Raw genomic sequence first — 18,516 nt, 5'->3', positions numbered from 1 at the left:
AGGGTTAAAAAAACATTTGATAAATACCTTAAAAGAACCCAAAATCCCTGCCCTCATCAATATGACTGAGGGGAGCGCTACATTTGCATAAAAGTGAAAATTTATGTTTGGGACATTTTGTGCAAAACCATTTATATAAATCATAAAAGTAGTGGTCTGAGGACTGATCCCTGGGGTACACCCTTAGAGACATGAAGGGAGCTAGAAATGCAACCCTCTGCCTGCACACATTGAGATCTGCCTGACACATTGACTTAATTGACTTCCAAAACTTCAGGGGATTGTTTATATTGTTTATAGTTTCAGTAAGGAAATAATTTGATTTGGCTTTTCTGATTGCGGCTGTTCATAAATTGTGAAGTCATCTGAAAAGCAGTCAACCTGACTCATAATTGGTTTTCCTGGCTTTTGCCCATGCCACTTTGCACTCATGAAGCAGGTCAGAGATATCTTGAGTGAACCATGCATTGTTACAGCCTTTGACATTATACTTTCTGATGGGAGCATGTTTATCAACAAGTTCAAGAAAACCATCATGGAAAAATTTCCAGGCATTCAAAACATCAGCAATAATATTTTTTTCCCCAGTCAACGTGAATGAGCTCATGTAAAAATCCTTGCTCCACAAAGTGTTTCATGGCCTGCTTTCTAATCATGTGAATTTTGGATTTGGGAATTTTAGTTTTTTTAATTGTGGCAACAACACAGTGGTCACTAATGTCATTTACAAAAAACAGATGCAGTTGTGTATTAATGAGGTACACTGGTTAAGACTAAATCAATTAGAGATGCTTTTGCAGGACCTTTCAAATTTGGTCTTGCGGGACTATCAACCATCTGGAAAAGATTTTGTGAATTTCATTGAGCTTTAATGTCATCAGAAACTGATTGCAACTGATCCCAGTTTAGATCTACAATAACAGCAATTTCATGAAAATTAAAACCTGATAATAAATGTATTAAGGCAGGTAGAGCACTGATGACAGGTAAAGGACGCCTACTGTATAACAGCCAACAACATTAATAGGAACTGCTTTTAAATACTTCTAAATCAAGAGCAAACAATTCAGATTGTTTGCTCAATGACCGAGGTTATAGGTCACATTAATGGTGGGAAAAGTTTTGAAGTTATTTATCATGGTTTTTTTTTTTTTTTTTTTTTTTTTTTACATTGGAAAACCCTATCATTTTAATGATGTGTGATGTGAAATTTACTCTTGACAAATATTGCAACACCTCCACCTCTTTTGGTTCAATCAAACCTACAGTGAATATAAAAAGTGTACACACATCATTAAAATGATAAGGTTTTCCAATGTTAAAAAAAAGAGACCATAAATAATTTCAAAACTTTTCCCACCATTAATGTGACCTATAACCTGTACAATTCAATTGAAAAACAAACAAATGTATTCGGGAAAAAACATAAATAAATGCACAATAAGCGAGTTGCATAAGTGTGCACACCCTTAAACTAATACTTTCTTGAAGCACCTTTTAATTTAATTACAGCATTGTCTTTTTGGGTAGGAGTGCCACATCTAGACTTGGCAATATTTACCCACTCTTCCTTGCAAAAGTGTTCCAAATCAGTCAGATTGTGAGGGCATCTCTTGTGCACAGCCCTCTTCAGGTCACCCCACAGATTTTCAAGTGGATTTAGGTCTGGGCCATTCCAAAACTTTTTTTAGGGTCATTGTTATGCTTAAAGATGAAATTCCTCTTCAGCTTTCTAGCAGACACCTAAAGGTTTTAGGCCAAAATCAACTGGTATTTAGAACTGTTGGTAATTCCCTCTACCTTGACTAAAGCCCCTGTTCCAGCTGAAGAAAAACAACCCCAAAACATGATGCTGGCACCACCATGCTTCACCTTGGGTATGGTGTTCTTTGGTGATGTGCAGTGTTGTTTTTGTGCCAGACATACCTTTTGGAATTGTGGCCAAAAAGTTCAACCATGGTTTTATCAGACCATAACACATTTTCCCACATGCTTTTGGGAGAGTTCATGTATTTTTTTTTTTTTTTTTTTTTTGCAAAATTTAGCTAGGCCTGGATGTTTTCCTTTGACCCTACCTCATAGTCCAGACATATGGAGAATATGGGAAATTGTCACATGTAGTACACAACCAGTACTTGCCAGAAATTCCTGCTGCTCCTTCAGTGTTGCTATAGGCCTCTTGGCAGCCTCCCTGACCAGTTTTCATCTTGTCTTTTCATCAGTTTTGGAGGGATGTCGAGTTGTCCGTAATATAACTGTTGTCCCATATTTTTTCCACTTCTTGATGACTGTCTTCACTGTACTCCATGGTATATTTAATGCCATGGAAATGTTTTTGTACCCTTCTCCTGACTGATACCTTTCAACAGTGAGATGCTTTTGATGCTTTGTAAGCTCTCTGTGACCATGGCTTTTGCTGGAGGATGCAACTGAGTAAATGTCTGAACTTTATTTGGGGTTAATCAGTCATTTTAATTGATGGCAGGTGTGAACCCCAAAAAACTGAATCCTGTAATTCAATCAAAAGGTGCTTCAATAAAGTATTAGTTTAAGGGTGTGCACACTTATGCAACCAACTTATTGTACATTTTTTTATTTGTTTTCCCCCCTAACAGATTTGAATGAATGAATGACCCCTTTATCACTGTACCAGTGAAACTGATCATCAACCTGTCCTTACATACATACACATACCGTAATTAACAGAGGGGGAGTAGACAGGACAGGAAGATGGAAAAAAGAAAATTACAGAGTAACATGAGGAAAGGAGAGGAGAAAAAAGCAACCCCCACCCTATGTTCCTGCGAGGAGTACAGTGTGGGAACATTAAAAAAAAAACCTCAGCACATAAGCACAAAAAAAAACACAAGCACACTTTACAACATGAAAACACGGGACTTGAGGGGGGGAGGTAGAGGTAACCCAGCGCAAGGAAGCAGCCATCTGCTCCTGCAGCCATGAGGGCGCTGGTCACGCACCCGCTTGTCACGCTGGGGGTGAAGGCGGCGACCGCAGGAAGTGGGGGAAGGAATGTGAGAGTGTCTCACAGCAGTGACCTTCAGGGGAAGATGTTGTCCCAGCAACGGCCTTGGCTGAGGCTGGTGCTGTCTCAGGGAGCCGAAAGCAGATAAGATTGGGATTATTTGGTCTTGGGGCGAGCAGACGCATTTTTTGCACGTCCACTCTGTTCATCCATTTCTGTCCAATTTGGTGTCCGAAATACTTTTTCTTTGCAAAGCCGAAAGCTTCTCCATGATGTCATCCATGTTGTGGTTCAAGTTCTGAATAGCCACAATCTGAGTGCCGACAGCTCTGCCCACCGCTTCAATCATATCAGGCAGCTTTATGGGGCTTTGAACAGCTGTCACCATTGTCTGATTTCCTCGATAAACCAGGGTAATGCCTAATCCAATCAGCAAAAGTCCTGTAATCATGGTTTCGAATAGGTAGATGTCTTCAATGTCCTCCACAGAAAGAATCGCCAGGCACACGGCCTGCCACCGCTCCCACACATCCATCGTGTAACCAGCTGCGAACGTTCCGGCAGGACAGGCGGGTTCCCCCGAACCCGCCTGTGGGCAGAGTTTTGAAATTATCATGGTCTCATTTTTTTTACATCAGAAAAAACGATCATTTTAACGGGGTGTGTACACTTTTTATATCCACTGTATATACATTGTAACCATCAATACTGATATCTTTATCCAAAAATGGTTTTACTGAACCAGATTTCAGATAAAACCACTACATCAGCATCAGTTGAATGTTCCCATCTACAAATCATATCCATTTTAGTGACCAGACTGTTAACATTCAAATCGATAAAGCCAAGCCCCGACCTTAATTTAAAATTGGCAGGTGTGTTAAATTTTATTGCAGTATCTGGGCCTCAATTAGGTCGCACAGAACCAGAGATCAAGAGCAATATAATGATTAGACACCTCTGCTGAGGTGATTTAGTGGGGTATTCTCTCTTTATATGTATTTCTGCTGTAAAATCCTGAAGACAATTTAGAGAGATGACAAAGTTATATTGAAGAGCCATGACACTGATCAGACAGGCCAAGCCTATAGTGTCAAAGGAAGATAACAGATGTGGGGGTGACAGGTTGATCCCTGACGCACAGCCAAACATGCACATTCCCCTGCATGTTGCATCCAGGTTGAATAGCAAGGGATGGGAGTTGTCAGCCACATGGAGATTTTCTCCAGAACCACACAAGAATCACAATATAGCAAGGATCCACAACATTTTAAGTTAAGCCTCACTCACAATTCACCGTAAGTGTTTTGGACATGCGCGGGTCGCAGAGTTTGGTAGCATGCAGCCGTGCCGCAGGGTCGCAGTGAATCCGGGGGAAAGTTAGGGTGACTTGCATTTTACCAGTTTCCTGCGCTATAAGTATGGGCCGCTCTTGTGAAGCATGTGTGATGCATGTGGTTGTAACATGCTAATCACTCATAACTTGCGTGTGATGCAGGCCAGGAGTGGGTATAAAACCATCATGTCTGTAGCATTCTGCATCTGTCTTTCGACTGAACAACACTGGATATTTTGTGGAAAAAATGTAAAAATTTTCAGTTTAAAGTTTAGAAAATGGGACCCAAGAAGAAGCAAGCAAAAGTGAAGTAACCCAGCCTGAAACAGCAGAGGGGGAGGAGGAAGAATTTGATGATGATAGTAGCAGCACCGGCAAGCCCTGCACGGACAGCGAGAAGTATGCCTTCGAGACGGCAGAAGGCACAGCACCTCGCCAGAGGGATTTTCACAGGTAAATACACATGCTTTAAACATTCATTTCAGTATCTATATGCTGATGTAATAAATGTTACATATGCTCATTTTCATGTATGTTTCAGCTAACGACACCCAGAAGTGAGGACACTTCAATCCCATCAGCGCTGTCCGGCCATTATGCCAGGCTCAGTGATAAGGACAAGGACATCCTGGCACCCCATCCCACCACTCAGCAGGAGCAGGACAGTAGCTCAGAGTCAGTGTGTTTCAGTGCTCAAATTGTTGGGTTATTTACTTGGGATTTTTTACAATGTAAAAAAATGCGTTATTCCCTTTTAATGTTTTATTATTTGATGTTTGCATGGTAAATTAACATCTCATCTCATTATCTCTAGCTGCTTTATCCTTCTACAGGGTCGCAGGCAAGCTGGAGCCTATCCCAGCTGACTACGGGCGAAAGGCAGGGTACACCCTGGACAAGTCACCAGGTCATCACAGGGCTGACACATAGACACAGACAACCACTCACACTCACATTCACACCTACGGTCAATTTAGAGTCACCAGTTAACCTAACCTGCATGTCTTTGGACTGTGGGGGAAACCGGAGCACCCGGAGGAAACCCACACGGACACGGGGAGAACATGCAAACTCCGCACGGAAAGGCCCTCGCCGGCCACAGGGCTCGAACCCGGACCTTCTTGCTGTGAGGCGACAGCGCTAACCACTACACCACCGTGCCGCCCCGTAAATTAACATATACTCAAAAACAGCAAATGAGGTGGTCTTCCCTTCTACAATGCTACACACTACATGATCGGTTCCTTGGTTCCTCCACAATATATATACCCAGAGTCTTGCCCCTCGTGTCACGTGCGGGTCGCGTGCGCTGCGTGCGGGTCGCGTGCGCTGCGTGCACACCACACATAGGGGTAGAAAGTGAGATGTATTCTGTCTTGTGGGCCGCACAAATAGCAAGTGTGGAATACCTGTGTAATACTTCTGAGGCACATCACTCGTACAATGACCGTGCGTCACTCATGTGTCTTACTGTCATCGCAAAAAGCCCCTACTAGCCATGCTGCTGACTTGGTTCAGGCGTACAAAAGGAGTATGGGTTCCGTACGTAATGTATGTGTTCTTGATTTGTCGCAAGACCAATAGAATTTGCATGTGCAGGACCAAAAGTCTCCCCATGGCAGTCTGCAACCTTCTATGGTGCTGAACACACGCAAGTGTCGTGTAAGTCTCAAGCACGGTTTTGCTAGATTTTTTTTACCGTAGACCACCCGTAGCAGCCTGCATGTCGAGTTGTGAGTGAGGCTTTAGATTAGTGATGCTTAGCAATGAAGGCTGAAGCTGTAGCCGATGGTGAAGGCCAAAATTATAGTGGTGGTGGTTAGCAGTGAAGACTGAAGCTGTAGTTGGTTGTAATTAGCAATGAAGGCCAAAGCTATATAGTTTTTGGTGAAAGCTGAAGCTATAACTGATAGCAGCAGGAGCAGTAGCTACCAGCAACGCAAAAGGCCTGCTTTACAGTTTCAGAAATTGTCACCAGATTTCCACTCACTGACCAATACAGCATGGTTCACCCAAGCCAATTATAATTACTGTCTCTGCAGAAGGTGGCTATTCCCTGAGATTGAGTCCAAGTAAGCTGGCTCAAACAGTACAGACCATGAGCAGCACAAGCAATTCAGAGTGTAAAAAAAAAATCCCAGGAAATCAGATATAAACTTCAACAAAATGGGTTTATATTCCATTCCATGAACTCTAGACTCAATAAAAGATACTTTAAAAGTGAATAATTGAAAGATGAAAAAAATAATCAAAAACAACAACAACAAAACATCAAACAATGACCAAAAACATAGGACAAGACAAAATTGCTGCCATCTTGGAGGAAGGAACCAGGGAGAGGAAGTAAGGAAAATGAGACTCTTAACTCAGACATTCAAATGTTTACTGAGGAGCATTAATGAGGAATTAGACAGTGTGGAGAGTTACCCATATCTTCTGTCTTAAAAACCACTAGATCTTTCAATGATGAACCTGTTGCTTGCTACATGTTATTGGGATGTATACAGTCCTCCAGTTACTGCTATTTCTCAGTGAGAAAACCTTTTGTGGACCCCCAATTTAGTTGGGAAAGGCTCCAGCTTGCCTGCGACCCTGTAGAACAGGATAAAGCTGCTGGAGATGATGAGATGAGATGAATTAAGTATTACAAATACCTAGGTCCTGCAAGGGCATATGATACTCCCCCACCCCCAACTCTAGGATCAAAGACACTGTTTAAATGCATAAAAAATTACATAAATTGTGCATAACAACAGTAAATGTATATCTACAACCCCGATTCCAAAAAAGTTGGGACAAAGAACAATTTGTAAATAAAACCGGAATGCAATAATTTACAAATCTCAAAAACTGATATTGTATTCACAATAGAACATAGACAACATATCAAATGTCGAAAGTGAGACATTTTGAAATTTCATGCTAAATATTGGCTCATTTGAAATTTCATGACAGCAACACATCTCAAAAAAGTTGGGACAGGTGCAATAAGAGGCTGGAAAAGTTAAAGGTACCAAAAAAGGAACAGCTGGAGGACCAAATTGCAACTCATTAGGTCAAGTGGCAATAGGTCATTAACATGACTGGGTATAAAAAGAGCATCTTGGAGTGGCAGCGGCTCTCAGAAGTAAAGATGGGAAGAGGATCACCAATCCCCCTAATTCTGCGCCGACAAATAGTGGAGCAATATCAGAAAGGAGTTCGACAGTGTAAAATTGCAAAGAGTTTGAACAGATCATCATCTACAGTGCATAATATCATCAAAAGATTCAGAGAATCTGGAATAATCAGATTTCCAGGCATTCAAAGGGTTAAGGCCGGAAAACCATACTGGGCATGCTTCTGTATTGGAAATCACAAAATGGGCTCAGGAATATTTCCAGAGAACATTATCTGCGAACACAATTCACCGTGCCATCCGCCATTGCCAGCTAAAACTCTATTAGTTCAAAGAAGAAGCCGTATCTAAACATGATCCAGAAGCGCAGACGTCTTCTCTTGGCCAAGGCTCATTTAAAATGGACTGTGGCAAAGTGGAAAACTGTTCTGTAGTCAGACGAATCAAAATTTGAAGTTCTTTATGGAAATCAGGGACACCGTGTCATTCGGACTAAAGAGGGGAAGGACGACCCAAGTTGTTATCAGCGCTCAGTTCAGAAGCCTGCATCTCTGATGGTATGGGGTTGCATTAGTGCGTGTGGCATGGGCAGCTTACACATCTGGAAAGACACCATCAATGCTGAAAGGTATATCCAGGTTCTAGAGCAACATATGCTCGCATCCAGACAATGTCTCTTTCAGGGAAGACCTTGCATTTTCCAACATGACAATGCCAAACCACATACTGCATCAATTACAGCATCATGGCTGCGTAGAAGAAGGGTCCGGGTACTGAACTGGCCAGCCTGCAGTCCAGATCTTTCACCCATAGAAAACATGTGGCGCATCATAAAACGGAAGATAGGACAAAAAAGACCTAAGACAGTTGAGCAACTAGAATCCTACATTAGACAAGAATGGGTTAACATTCCTATCCCTAAACTTGAGCAACTTGTCCCCTCAGTCCCCAGACGTTTACAGACTGTTGTAAAGAGAAAAGGGGATGTCTCACAGTGGTAAACATGGCCTTGTCCCAACTTTTTGGAGATGTGTTGTCATGAAATTTAAAATCATCTAATTTTTCTCTTTAAATGATACATTTTCTCAGTTTAAACATTTGATATGTCATCTGTTCTATTCTGAATAAAATTCCCAACTTTTTTGGAATCAGGGTTGTACAGTACAAATAGCATTTTATATATTATCTGTACCTATATACAGTGTACAGTATTTCATGTCAAACTTTGATTTATTTTGAATGAAACAAAAAACAAAAGCAACAAACAAACAAGCAGGAAAAAGGTAACTTGGGAGCACCAGATGAAATGTTCCCTCTTTTTTCTGTATTTTATGTTTAGCTGAAGCAGGCACTTTATTGTTGCTGACAACTGATTGGGAAAACTGGCAAAGCATTACAGTTGTGTTGCTATTAAATCTAAGGAATTGGTCTGAGTCAGTGCCACATCCATGCAATGAGGGTTAAAGGTTAGAACCTTAGAGGGATCTGTCTCTTGAAATCTTTAACCATCTAATGTGACACATTTTGGTATGTCTCATGTTGCCATCCTTTATACATTTTAATTTTATTTCTCTTTTCAAGTTCCAGCATGAAGTTGTATTCAATGTTTCCATTGTGCTCGAGTGAGTTCATACTTTGACGATGTGCTTTATCATAGTAATGGTACCATATTCCATCAGTCCTTGCCCCAAATCCAAAGACATTCACCTGTGGCAGAAAAAGATAATTATTGATTTAAAACCCATGGTTTCAAAACATGCTAAAGAGGGTGGGATGGTGGTGCAGCAGTTAGTATTGCTGCCTCACAGCTCCATTGTCCCAGCTTTGATTCTGAGCTCAGGTTATTGTCTGTTTGGACTTCCTGTGCAGGTTCTCTCCTGTGCAATATCCAATACTAGTGCATCTCAAACAAACAATTGGAATATCATGAAAAAGTTCTTTTTTTCATAATTTAATTGAAAAAGATACACTTTCACATATTCTATATTCATTACACAAAGTGAAATATTTCAAGCTTTTTTGTTTTAATTTTGATGATTATGGCTTATAGCTAATTAAAATCAGAAATTCAGTGTCTCAAATTATTAGAATATTTCCGAAGTTCAATCAAAAAATATTTTCCAACACAGAAATATCCAACTTCTGAAAAATATGTTCACTTTCACAGTCAGTACTTGACTGGGGCTCCTTTACCATGAATTACTGCATCAATGCAGTGTGGCATGGAGGTGATCAGCCTGTGGCACTGCTGAGGCGTTATTGAAGCCCAGGTTGCTTTGATCATGGCCTTCAGCTCATCTGTATTTTGGGGTCGGGTGTTTCTCATCTTCCTCTTGACAATAGCCCAGAGATTCTCTCTGGGGTTCAGGTCAGGCGAGTTGGCTGGCCAATCAAGCACAGTAATATCATGGTCAGCAAACCATTTGGTAGGAGTTTTGGCACTGTGGGCAGATGCTAAGTCCTGCTGGAAAAGGAACTCATCATCTCCATAAAGCTTGTCAGCATGAACCATGAAGTGGTCTAAAATCTCCTGGTAGATGGCTGTGTTGACTTTGGACTTGAGGAAACCCAGTGGACCAGCACCAGCAGATGATATGGGACCCCAAATCATTGCAGACTGTGGAAACTTCACAATAGACTTCAAAAACATTGGATTCTGTACCTCTCCACTCTTCCTCCAGACTCTGGTACCTTAGCCCATCTTGATTCTGCAATTTTATTCCACTCTTCCTTGCAAAAATTCTCAAGATCTATCAAATTGCAAGGGGATCTCCAGTGTACAGCCCTCTTCATGTTTTTTTCCCCACTGTCAGAGTGCAAGCACTTACAGATGTAATTGCAGGAAGAAGCGATGAACAAACAGCGTAGAGCCAAATCAAAAAGCAGAAATCATAGTCAGTAGGTGGGTGAGGGTCGGTTGATCAGCAAATGGAGTAATGTAGACAAAACCAGGAAGAAGAAACGTGAGAAGGATAGCGAGAGTTAAAATAACGAGAGATCAGGCAAAGAATACAAAGGCTTTGTATGGACTGGAAAAGCAGAATGATACTTCGCAATGAGGCAGAGTTTGAGAGGGGCTTAAAGTGCATATTCTGGACCAATTTCTTTCTTTTTTTTAATATGAAAGTATGTCCCTTTACACACTCATCCAGAGGGGTAATTATGCACAAGGCCATCTGTCTACAGCAGAAAAAAATAAAATAACAAAACGCATCTGGAAAAATCCCAAGGGAGTCTGGAGCCAGATTTGTGATGTTACCTGTGGAGCTGCCAGCAGGCTGCATGAGCTTTGCCTGGTTTCATTGCACAGCCTGTGTAGACCAAGCGCTCCCATTTCTCTCTCATTGTCTGGTCTTTTTGAAATCGATGAGTACTAATCCCATCAAGATTGGTGTTGCTACACCCTCCTACAATACATCTGTTAACCATTTAATAATTACGTGATAACATTGAAGAAATTTGCAGAAAATCACCAGGTCGTTTTCTCATAAACAAACCAGCGCTGACATAGGATTCAGAAGGAGGCGTCCCGCACAATATATCACAAAAATCAATGTTTCCTGGGAAATCCAAATGCCAAGTTTTTTCAGAGGCGGACCAATTCGCCTCAAATGGCTTGATTTCAACTGAATTTTTCTGGTAGTGCACAAGGTAAAAAATTGCACAAAATGCAAAATGTGACAGATATTTGACCAAAGTTTAATATAAAATAGAAGAACTACATTGATCTTGCTCCTGAATTTACCCGTGATATGCACTTTAAGTAGCGTGGTGGTAATTGACCTAATGACAAACAGTTGAGTTCAGTACTCCGGTGACAGGGGGTGCTGTGGATCGATCCTGGTCATTGTAGTCTTTGGTGGCCATGTTTGTAGTTTGGTTAGCACTGTTGATTTCAGTGCTCCTACTGACAGAACCTTCCCCAAGGAGCTATACTTTTCTTGGGATACCCTCTGCCCTTAGGTGTGGGTTTGTTGGGATTTTGAGCATGGAACTCCTGTTTCATCAGGGGCATCCTTAGCACATACCTAGCTTCTCTTTTCAGGCCCATAGCCTTCCCAGTCTACCAGATATTCAGTCTGACCTGTTCTGAGTCTGGAGTTGAGCAGTCAATTTATCTGGTAGATGGGTACTCCCTCCAAACTTAATGGTTGTGGTCATTGTAGTCTTTGGTGGCCATGTTTGTAGTTTGGTTAGCGCTGTTGGTTTCCATGCTCCTGCTCATGTCATTCATTCGTTTATTTTACTTGGATCAGTGTTTCATTTTTGAAAGTATTTATGCTGAAATAGTTTGGCATTTGGAGCTGTTAGGGTTTTGCTGGGATTCAAACCTGGTTCGCTGGTGTGATAATCCAGCAAACCCCCACTAGGCCACCAGGGGGATGACTCAAGTGCAGAGGCGTGAGGCGGAAGTAGAAAAGTATCAAAAAGTTTATTTAGAAAATATATACAATCCAAGGGAAAAACCAAAAAGAATAATCCAAAGCTTAGAAGATATACAAAAATAAAAATATCCCAAGGTTCAATGTCCAAAATCCAACTAAGAAAAGAAGAGGCAAAAACTCAAATGCTCAGAAGATACAAAGGTCAAAACAAAATCCACAAGTCCAAAAGAAAGCAACAAAACCAAGAATACTAAGACACAGGCAAGGTACATGGGACAGAGGGAACTAGCACTAACAGCATAGCATAGGAAAAAGACTCTGTGACAAGGGAACAAACAGAGGGGTATTTATGCACACACTAAAATAGGATACAGGCGACACTAATGAGGACTAGGCGGGGCACAAGACACATGGAAAACAACAAACATAAAACACAGAAACAGTAGCGGCCTCTAGAGGCCAAAACAAACATGACAAGAAAAGGAAATAACAGCGGCCTCTAGAGGCCAAAACAGTCCCAGTCCTAACAGGACCCCCCCCCCCCCCCAGGAGCGTCTCCTGACGTTCCCAGGGCGATCCAGATGGGCCGAATGGAAGTCCCGACACAGTTCTTTATCTAAGACGTCCCGAGCGGGAACCCAGCAGCGCTCCTCAGGACCATAGCCCTCCCAGTCCACTAGATATTGAAGCCCGCTGCGGACCCGGCGGGAGTCAAGCAGGCAATGCACGGTGAACACAGTCTGACCCTGGAAGATGCGGGGGGGTGGGGGGTTCCTAGGGGCAGGGGCATATGTGGACGTCAGTACGGGCCGCAACAGGGAAACATGGAATGTGGGGTTGATCCTCAGAGTCCGGGGCAACTGGAGCCGGTAGGCGACAGGGTTCACCCTGTGCACCACATTGAAGGGGTTAATGTAACAAGGAGCAAGCTTGTGGTTCTCCACCCGCAGCGGAAGGTCCTTAGTGGACAGCCAAACCCGCTGCCCAGGGCGGAAAGTGTGGGCAGGTCTTCTATGGCGGTTGGCCTGAGTCTGGTTGGTTCTGGAGGTCTGGATGAGGGTCTTCCTGACCTTGCTCCAGGTCTTGCGACACCGTCTCACATATTGGTTGACTGAGGGCACCCCCACGTCCTCCTCCTGGTCCGGGAACAGAGGTGGCTGGAACCCGAATTGGCACTGGAATGGCAACAGCTTGGTGGCCGATGACTGCAGGGTGTTGTGGGCGTACTCTGCCCATGGCAGCCAGGTGCTCCATGATGTCAGGTTATCCATAGCCAGGCCTCGCAGCGTGGTTTCCAGGTCCTGGTTGAGCCTCTCCGTCTGGCCATTGGACTGTGGGTGAAACCCAGAGGAGAGGCTGGCAGTGGCTCCGATGACCTTGCAGAACCTGTGCCACACTCGGGAGGAGCACTGGGGCCCTCGGTCTGAGACAATGTCCTGCGGGAGACCAAAAACTCGGAAGACATGAGTGAATATTAGTTTAGCAGTTTCAAGAGCAGAAGGGAGCTTGCACAGTGGTAAAAAGTGGCAGGCCTTGGAGAATCTGTCAACTATGACCAATATGACAGTGTTACCTTGTGACTCAGGGAGACCCGTGATGAAGTCGACTGCCACATGGGATGCTGGGGAATGGTCAGAGGATGCAGGAGACCCTGGGGATGCTGTCACGGGTTCTTGGTTCTGGTGCACACCTCACAGGACAGGACAAATGACCTTACTTCCTTCTCCATGTTAGGCCACCAGAAGCGTCTTTTCAGGAAGTCCAGGGTCCTCTGAGCTCCCGGGTGGGCGGTGAGAAGGGAAGAGTGACCCCACTGGAGAACCTTGGCCCGGGCTTGATGTGGGACGTACAAGAGGCCCGGTGGCCCCGTCCCAGGACCGGGGTCCTGGCGTTGGGCTCGTTGGATGGCCTCCTCAATACCCCAGCGGACAGGGGCCACAATCCGGGACACAGGGATAATAGGCCCGACTTCACTCTCCCTGTTAGTGGCAGAGAACAGCCTGGACAGTGCATCAGGTTTGGTGTTCTTGGAGCCGGGGCGGTACGAGAGGGTGAAGTCAAACCGACTGAAAAACAGGGCCCACCTAGCCTGTCGTGGGTTCAGTCTCTTGGCTTGCTGGAGGTACTCCAGGTTCTTGTGGTCCGTCCAAACCAGGAATGGATGTTGCACTCCCTCCAGCCAGTGCCTCCACTCTTCAAGGGCCAGTTTGACCGCTAGCAGTTCTCGATCCCCCACATCATACCGGGACTCTGCAGGACTCAGGCGGTGGGAGAAGTAAGCGCAGGGGTGCAGCTTTCCTTCCGAACGTTGAGAGAGCACCGTGCCGACACCACTGTCCGAGGCGTCCACCTCCACGATGAATGGTTGGGAGGTGTCCGGGAGGACCAGAATGGGTGCCATGCAGAAGCGGTGCTTGAGGTCTTTGAACACCTTTTCCGCCTGAGGAGACCAGACATAAGATCCACCTGTCCCTTTGGTGAGGTCCGACATGGGTGCTGCTACAGAACTGAAGTTCCTGATGAACTTGCGGTAGAAGTTAGCAAATCCTAAGAACCGCTGAACCTCTTTGACGGACTTGGGAGTGGGCCAGTCCCGGACGGCCAGGGTCTTGGCTGGGTCCATTTGGAGTTGGCCTGTCCATACAATAAAACCCAGAAAGGAGACCTCGGGAACATGAAATTCGCATTTCTGGGCCTTGGCGAACAGATTGTTCTGTAGCAGCCTCTGGAGAACCTGGCGGACATGGTGGCGGTGCTCCTGCATGGTCTTGGAAAAGATAAGGATGTCGTCGAGGTAGACAAAAACGTACAGGTTAATCATGTCCCTCAAGACGTCGTTGATTAGGGCCTGAAAAACAGCTGGTACGTTGGTGAGTCCGAAGGGCATCACCTGGTATTCGTAGTGCCCAGACGGGGTGTTAAAGGCAGTCTTCCACTCATATCCCTGTCAGATACGGATCAGGTGGTATGCGTTCCGTAGGTCCAACTTGGTGAAGACGGTGGCACCTTGGAGCAGGTCGAATGCTGTGGACATCAGCGGAAGGGGATATCGGTTGTGCACAGTGATCTTGTTCAGGCCCCTGTAGTCAATACATGGTCGGAGCCCCCCATCCTTCTTGCCAACAAAGAAGAAGCCAGCACCAGCAGGTGAGGTGGAAGGTCAAATGAACCCAGAGACCAGGGCGTCTTTGAGGTATTCCTCCATGGCCTTGCGTTCTGGCTGAGAGAGGGAAAACAGTCTGCCATGAGGAAGGGTAGTCCCAGGGAGCAAGTCGATGACACAGTCGTAGGCCCGGTGCGGAGGAAGAACGGCGGCCCTGCTCTTGCTGAATACCTCCTTCAAATCCCAGTACTCTGTGGGAACTTGAGATAGCTCGGTGAGATCAGAGGGCTCGGCAGGAGACACAGGAGAGCTAGAGAGCAGACAAGAGGCATGGCACGCAGGGCCCCATTCCACAACCTGGCTAGTGACCCAGTCTATAGGAGGGTTGTGGCGGGTAAGCCAAGGAAGACCTAGAATAACTGGGAACTCAGGTGAAGGAATCAGGTGCAGGGATATTTCTTCCTTGTGACCTTGAGACTGGAGGAACACTGGAGAAGTAACTTGCGTGACTCTTCCATCACCTAACGCTTGGCCATCGAGGGCAGACACAGACAGTGGAACTTCAAGGGGCGCAGTCGGGACATTGATGCTTTGGGCAAAGTGGATATCCATAAAGTTTCCAGCCATCCCTGAGTCTAACAAGGCTTAACAAGAGTGGACGGACTCACCCCAGGAGATGAAGACTGGGATGTAGATTCCTTGGCCAGGGAGTCCGGGAGAGAGGGTAGGCCCCGTCACAACCCTCCCTCGGCTGGACGGGGCGGTCCTTTTCCCAAGAGCTTGGGACATGATGCTCGGAAGTGACCAGGCTTGCCACAGTAGATGCAGCACTTGTCCCTCCTTCTGCGCTCCCTCTCGGCTATGGAGAGACGAGTACGGCCAACTTGCATGGGCTCTGGACAGTCACTGGAGGAGGTAGACGGGCTCCATGTAGAGGCAGTGAGGCCGGGGAGACTCAGGACTTGGCGGCGTTCTCTAATCCTGTTGTCCAGACAAATAGCATGTGAGATCAGAGTTTCGAGGTCACTTGGGCATCCAATAGAGGCCAGGCCGTCTTTGATGGGGTCAGACAAACCATGGTGAAAGGCTGAAACCAGGGCAGCCTCATTCCATCCGCTGACTGCTGCGAGCGTCCGGAATGATATGGCATAGTCTGCGATGCTTCCTCCTTGCCGGATGGACATGAGCTTTCTGGCTGCATCGGTACTGATGTCCGCCTGGTCGAAGACCTGAAGCATCTCTTCAGTAAACAGTTCAAAATCAGAGCACTTGGGTCCCCGTCTCTGCCAGATAGCTGTTGCCCAAGCTCGTGCCTTACCAGCTAACAAGGTTATCACAAAGGCGATCTTGTGGCGATCCGTAGTGTAGGTGGTAGGCTGGAGCTCAAAGGTGAGTTGGCACTGGGTAAGGAACTCCCGGCCCTCACCATGCTTGGCGTCATACCTCTGTGGTGCAGGAAGGCTGGGTTCACGAGGTGAAGGAGACAGTGTGGCGGGAGGCACTGGAGCAGGAACAGGAGCTGGATCAGGATGAGGAGATGCAGGCAGAGGTGTCAGCTGTGCCAGGGTTTTCCCAATTTGCTGAAGCAGTACCTCGTGGCTAGCAAGGGCCTCACGTTGGCTTGTGAGCATTCGTCCATGGTCGCTCCGAAGCGTGTCAAAGCTGCCGTAATTCCCTGAAGGTTGGCCGGGTAGACAGTTGAAGCAGCCTCTGCTGAGTCGGTCATGACGGAGTCTTTCTGTTAGGGTTTTGCTGGGATTTGAACCTGGTTTGCTGGTGTGATAATCCAGCAAACCCCCACTAGGCCACCAGGGGGATGACTCAAGTGCAGAAGCGTGAGGCGGAAGTAGAAAAGTATCAAAAAGTTTATTTAGAAAATATATACAATCCAAGGGAAAAAACAAAAAGAATAATCCAAAGCTCAGAAGATATACAAAAATAAAAATATCCCAAGGTTCAATGTCCAAAATCCAACTAAGAAAAGAAGAGGCAAAAACTCAAATGCTCAGAAGATACAAAGGTCAAAACAAAATCCACAAGTCCAAAAGAAAGCAACAAAACCAAGAATACTAAGTACCAGGCAAGGTACATGGGACAGAGGGAACTAGCACTAACAGCATAGCATAGGAAAAAGACTCTGTGACAAGGGAACAAACAGAGGGGTATTTATGCACACACTAAAATAGGACACAGGTGACACTAATGAGGACTAGGCAGGGCACAAGACACATGGAAAACAACAAACATAAAACACAAACAGTGGCGGCCTCTAGAGGCCAAAACAAACATGACAAGAAAAGGAAATAACAGCGGCCTCTATTGGCAAAAACAGTCCCAGTCCTAACAGGAGCCATGCATGAGTCCTCAAATCTTGACTAGAACTCTGGTCATTGAAGAGAAGCATCTCTGTAGCATGATGCTGCCATAATGATGCTTCACTGGACGTATGGTGTCCTTTGGGTAAAAAGCTGCCATGCTTTTAAGCCAAAAATAGAGTATCTTTTAGAATTATTCCCATCAAGTTCTACCTTGATATCAGCAGACCATGATACATGATACATGGCACATGGTGATGTGTGGGCTTGGATTTTAATTTTATATATTTTATGTGAGTAATGGCTTCTTTTTTGCCACACTGTTCTTTCACCCAGATATGAAGAATATGAGAGATTGTTGTACCTGCAGGGAGTGACCAGTACTTGCCAGATATTGTTGCAGCTCTTTTAAAGTTGGTGTAGATGTTTTGAAAGAATTCATCAATCCTTCTTGTATTTTCAACCCATTTTGAAAGAACATTGCGTTCTTGCTAATATCACTGTGTTGCCCCATTTTCCTGACTTCATTTACACCCCACTCCTAGTCAGCACTTTTTGACAAAGCATTCTATCAATTTCCAATATGGCTTGTAAACATTTTTCGATATTCATTTTGTTATTTTTGCTGATGAAATATCACAGCATTTGGTGTCCAGAGATCTCTCATGAAGACACTCTGGCAAAGTGGTGGTTTTACCTGGTCACAAATATGCAGGGCCAAGATGAGTGTGAGGAAGCCAGTGGAAGGATATTTCCCATGTTCCCTTAACCAGTTCTTGTAGACATATCTTATGAACTCAGGGCTCATGATCATCACCTATAACAACAACAACAACCAGGGAGGACATTATCAAAAGAAAATGTGTCTTTTTTTGATGTTTATACAATATGAATATTTTAATGCACCAGCCACTGAAATAGCACTAATCATAGTAAATCACTGGCTGCTTTTATGAATCATTCAAGAGGCATATCATCATCTTATCATGGAAAAATGAGTTTTCAAGTAACCCCAGGCCAGATAATCATCAGCTTGTCCCAGGATTTAATTATGCTGAGTAGCATGACATTTAATCTGGGTTGGGTAGCTCTAAACATTTAAGGAATTAGTTGTCATTTTGTAATATGAAAAGCATTAATTGGGTTATTATTAAAGATGTTTACTCACCTTGTCTTTGTTTGCTTGTATTGTACGTTTAACATTGGTATATGTGCTAAAACAACACAACAAAAAATACATCACATCAAAACAAAAACCTGCTAGAGTAGCATCATG

At 44.5% G+C, this 18,516-nt stretch overlaps 1 protein-coding gene across 1 annotated transcript in view; it reads right to left on the bottom strand.

The window, feature by feature from the left end:
* Positions 1–8,781: 8,781 nt before the first annotated feature.
* Positions 8,782–18,516, bottom strand: part of LOC132870741 (CMP-N-acetylneuraminate-beta-galactosamide-alpha-2,3-sialyltransferase 1-like) — a 40,073-nt gene continuing 30,338 nt past the window's right edge. The window contains exons 4-6 of the mRNA XM_060904571.1: positions 18,409–18,454; positions 17,938–18,057; positions 8,782–9,144 (exon numbers count right to left, since the gene is read on the bottom strand). Of these exons, the coding sequence (XP_060760554.1) occupies positions 8,947–9,144; positions 17,938–18,057; positions 18,409–18,454 (364 nt within the window). The 3' untranslated portion in view covers positions 8,782–8,946. The remainder of the gene's footprint in view (positions 9,145–17,937; positions 18,058–18,408; positions 18,455–18,516) is intronic.

Source organism: Neoarius graeffei, chromosome 2, assembly GCF_027579695.1.
Source record: "Neoarius graeffei isolate fNeoGra1 chromosome 2, fNeoGra1.pri, whole genome shotgun sequence".
NCBI classification, from domain to species: Eukaryota; Metazoa; Chordata; class Actinopteri; order Siluriformes; family Ariidae; genus Neoarius; species Neoarius graeffei.
This window is presented reverse-complemented; position numbering and strand designations above follow the sequence as displayed.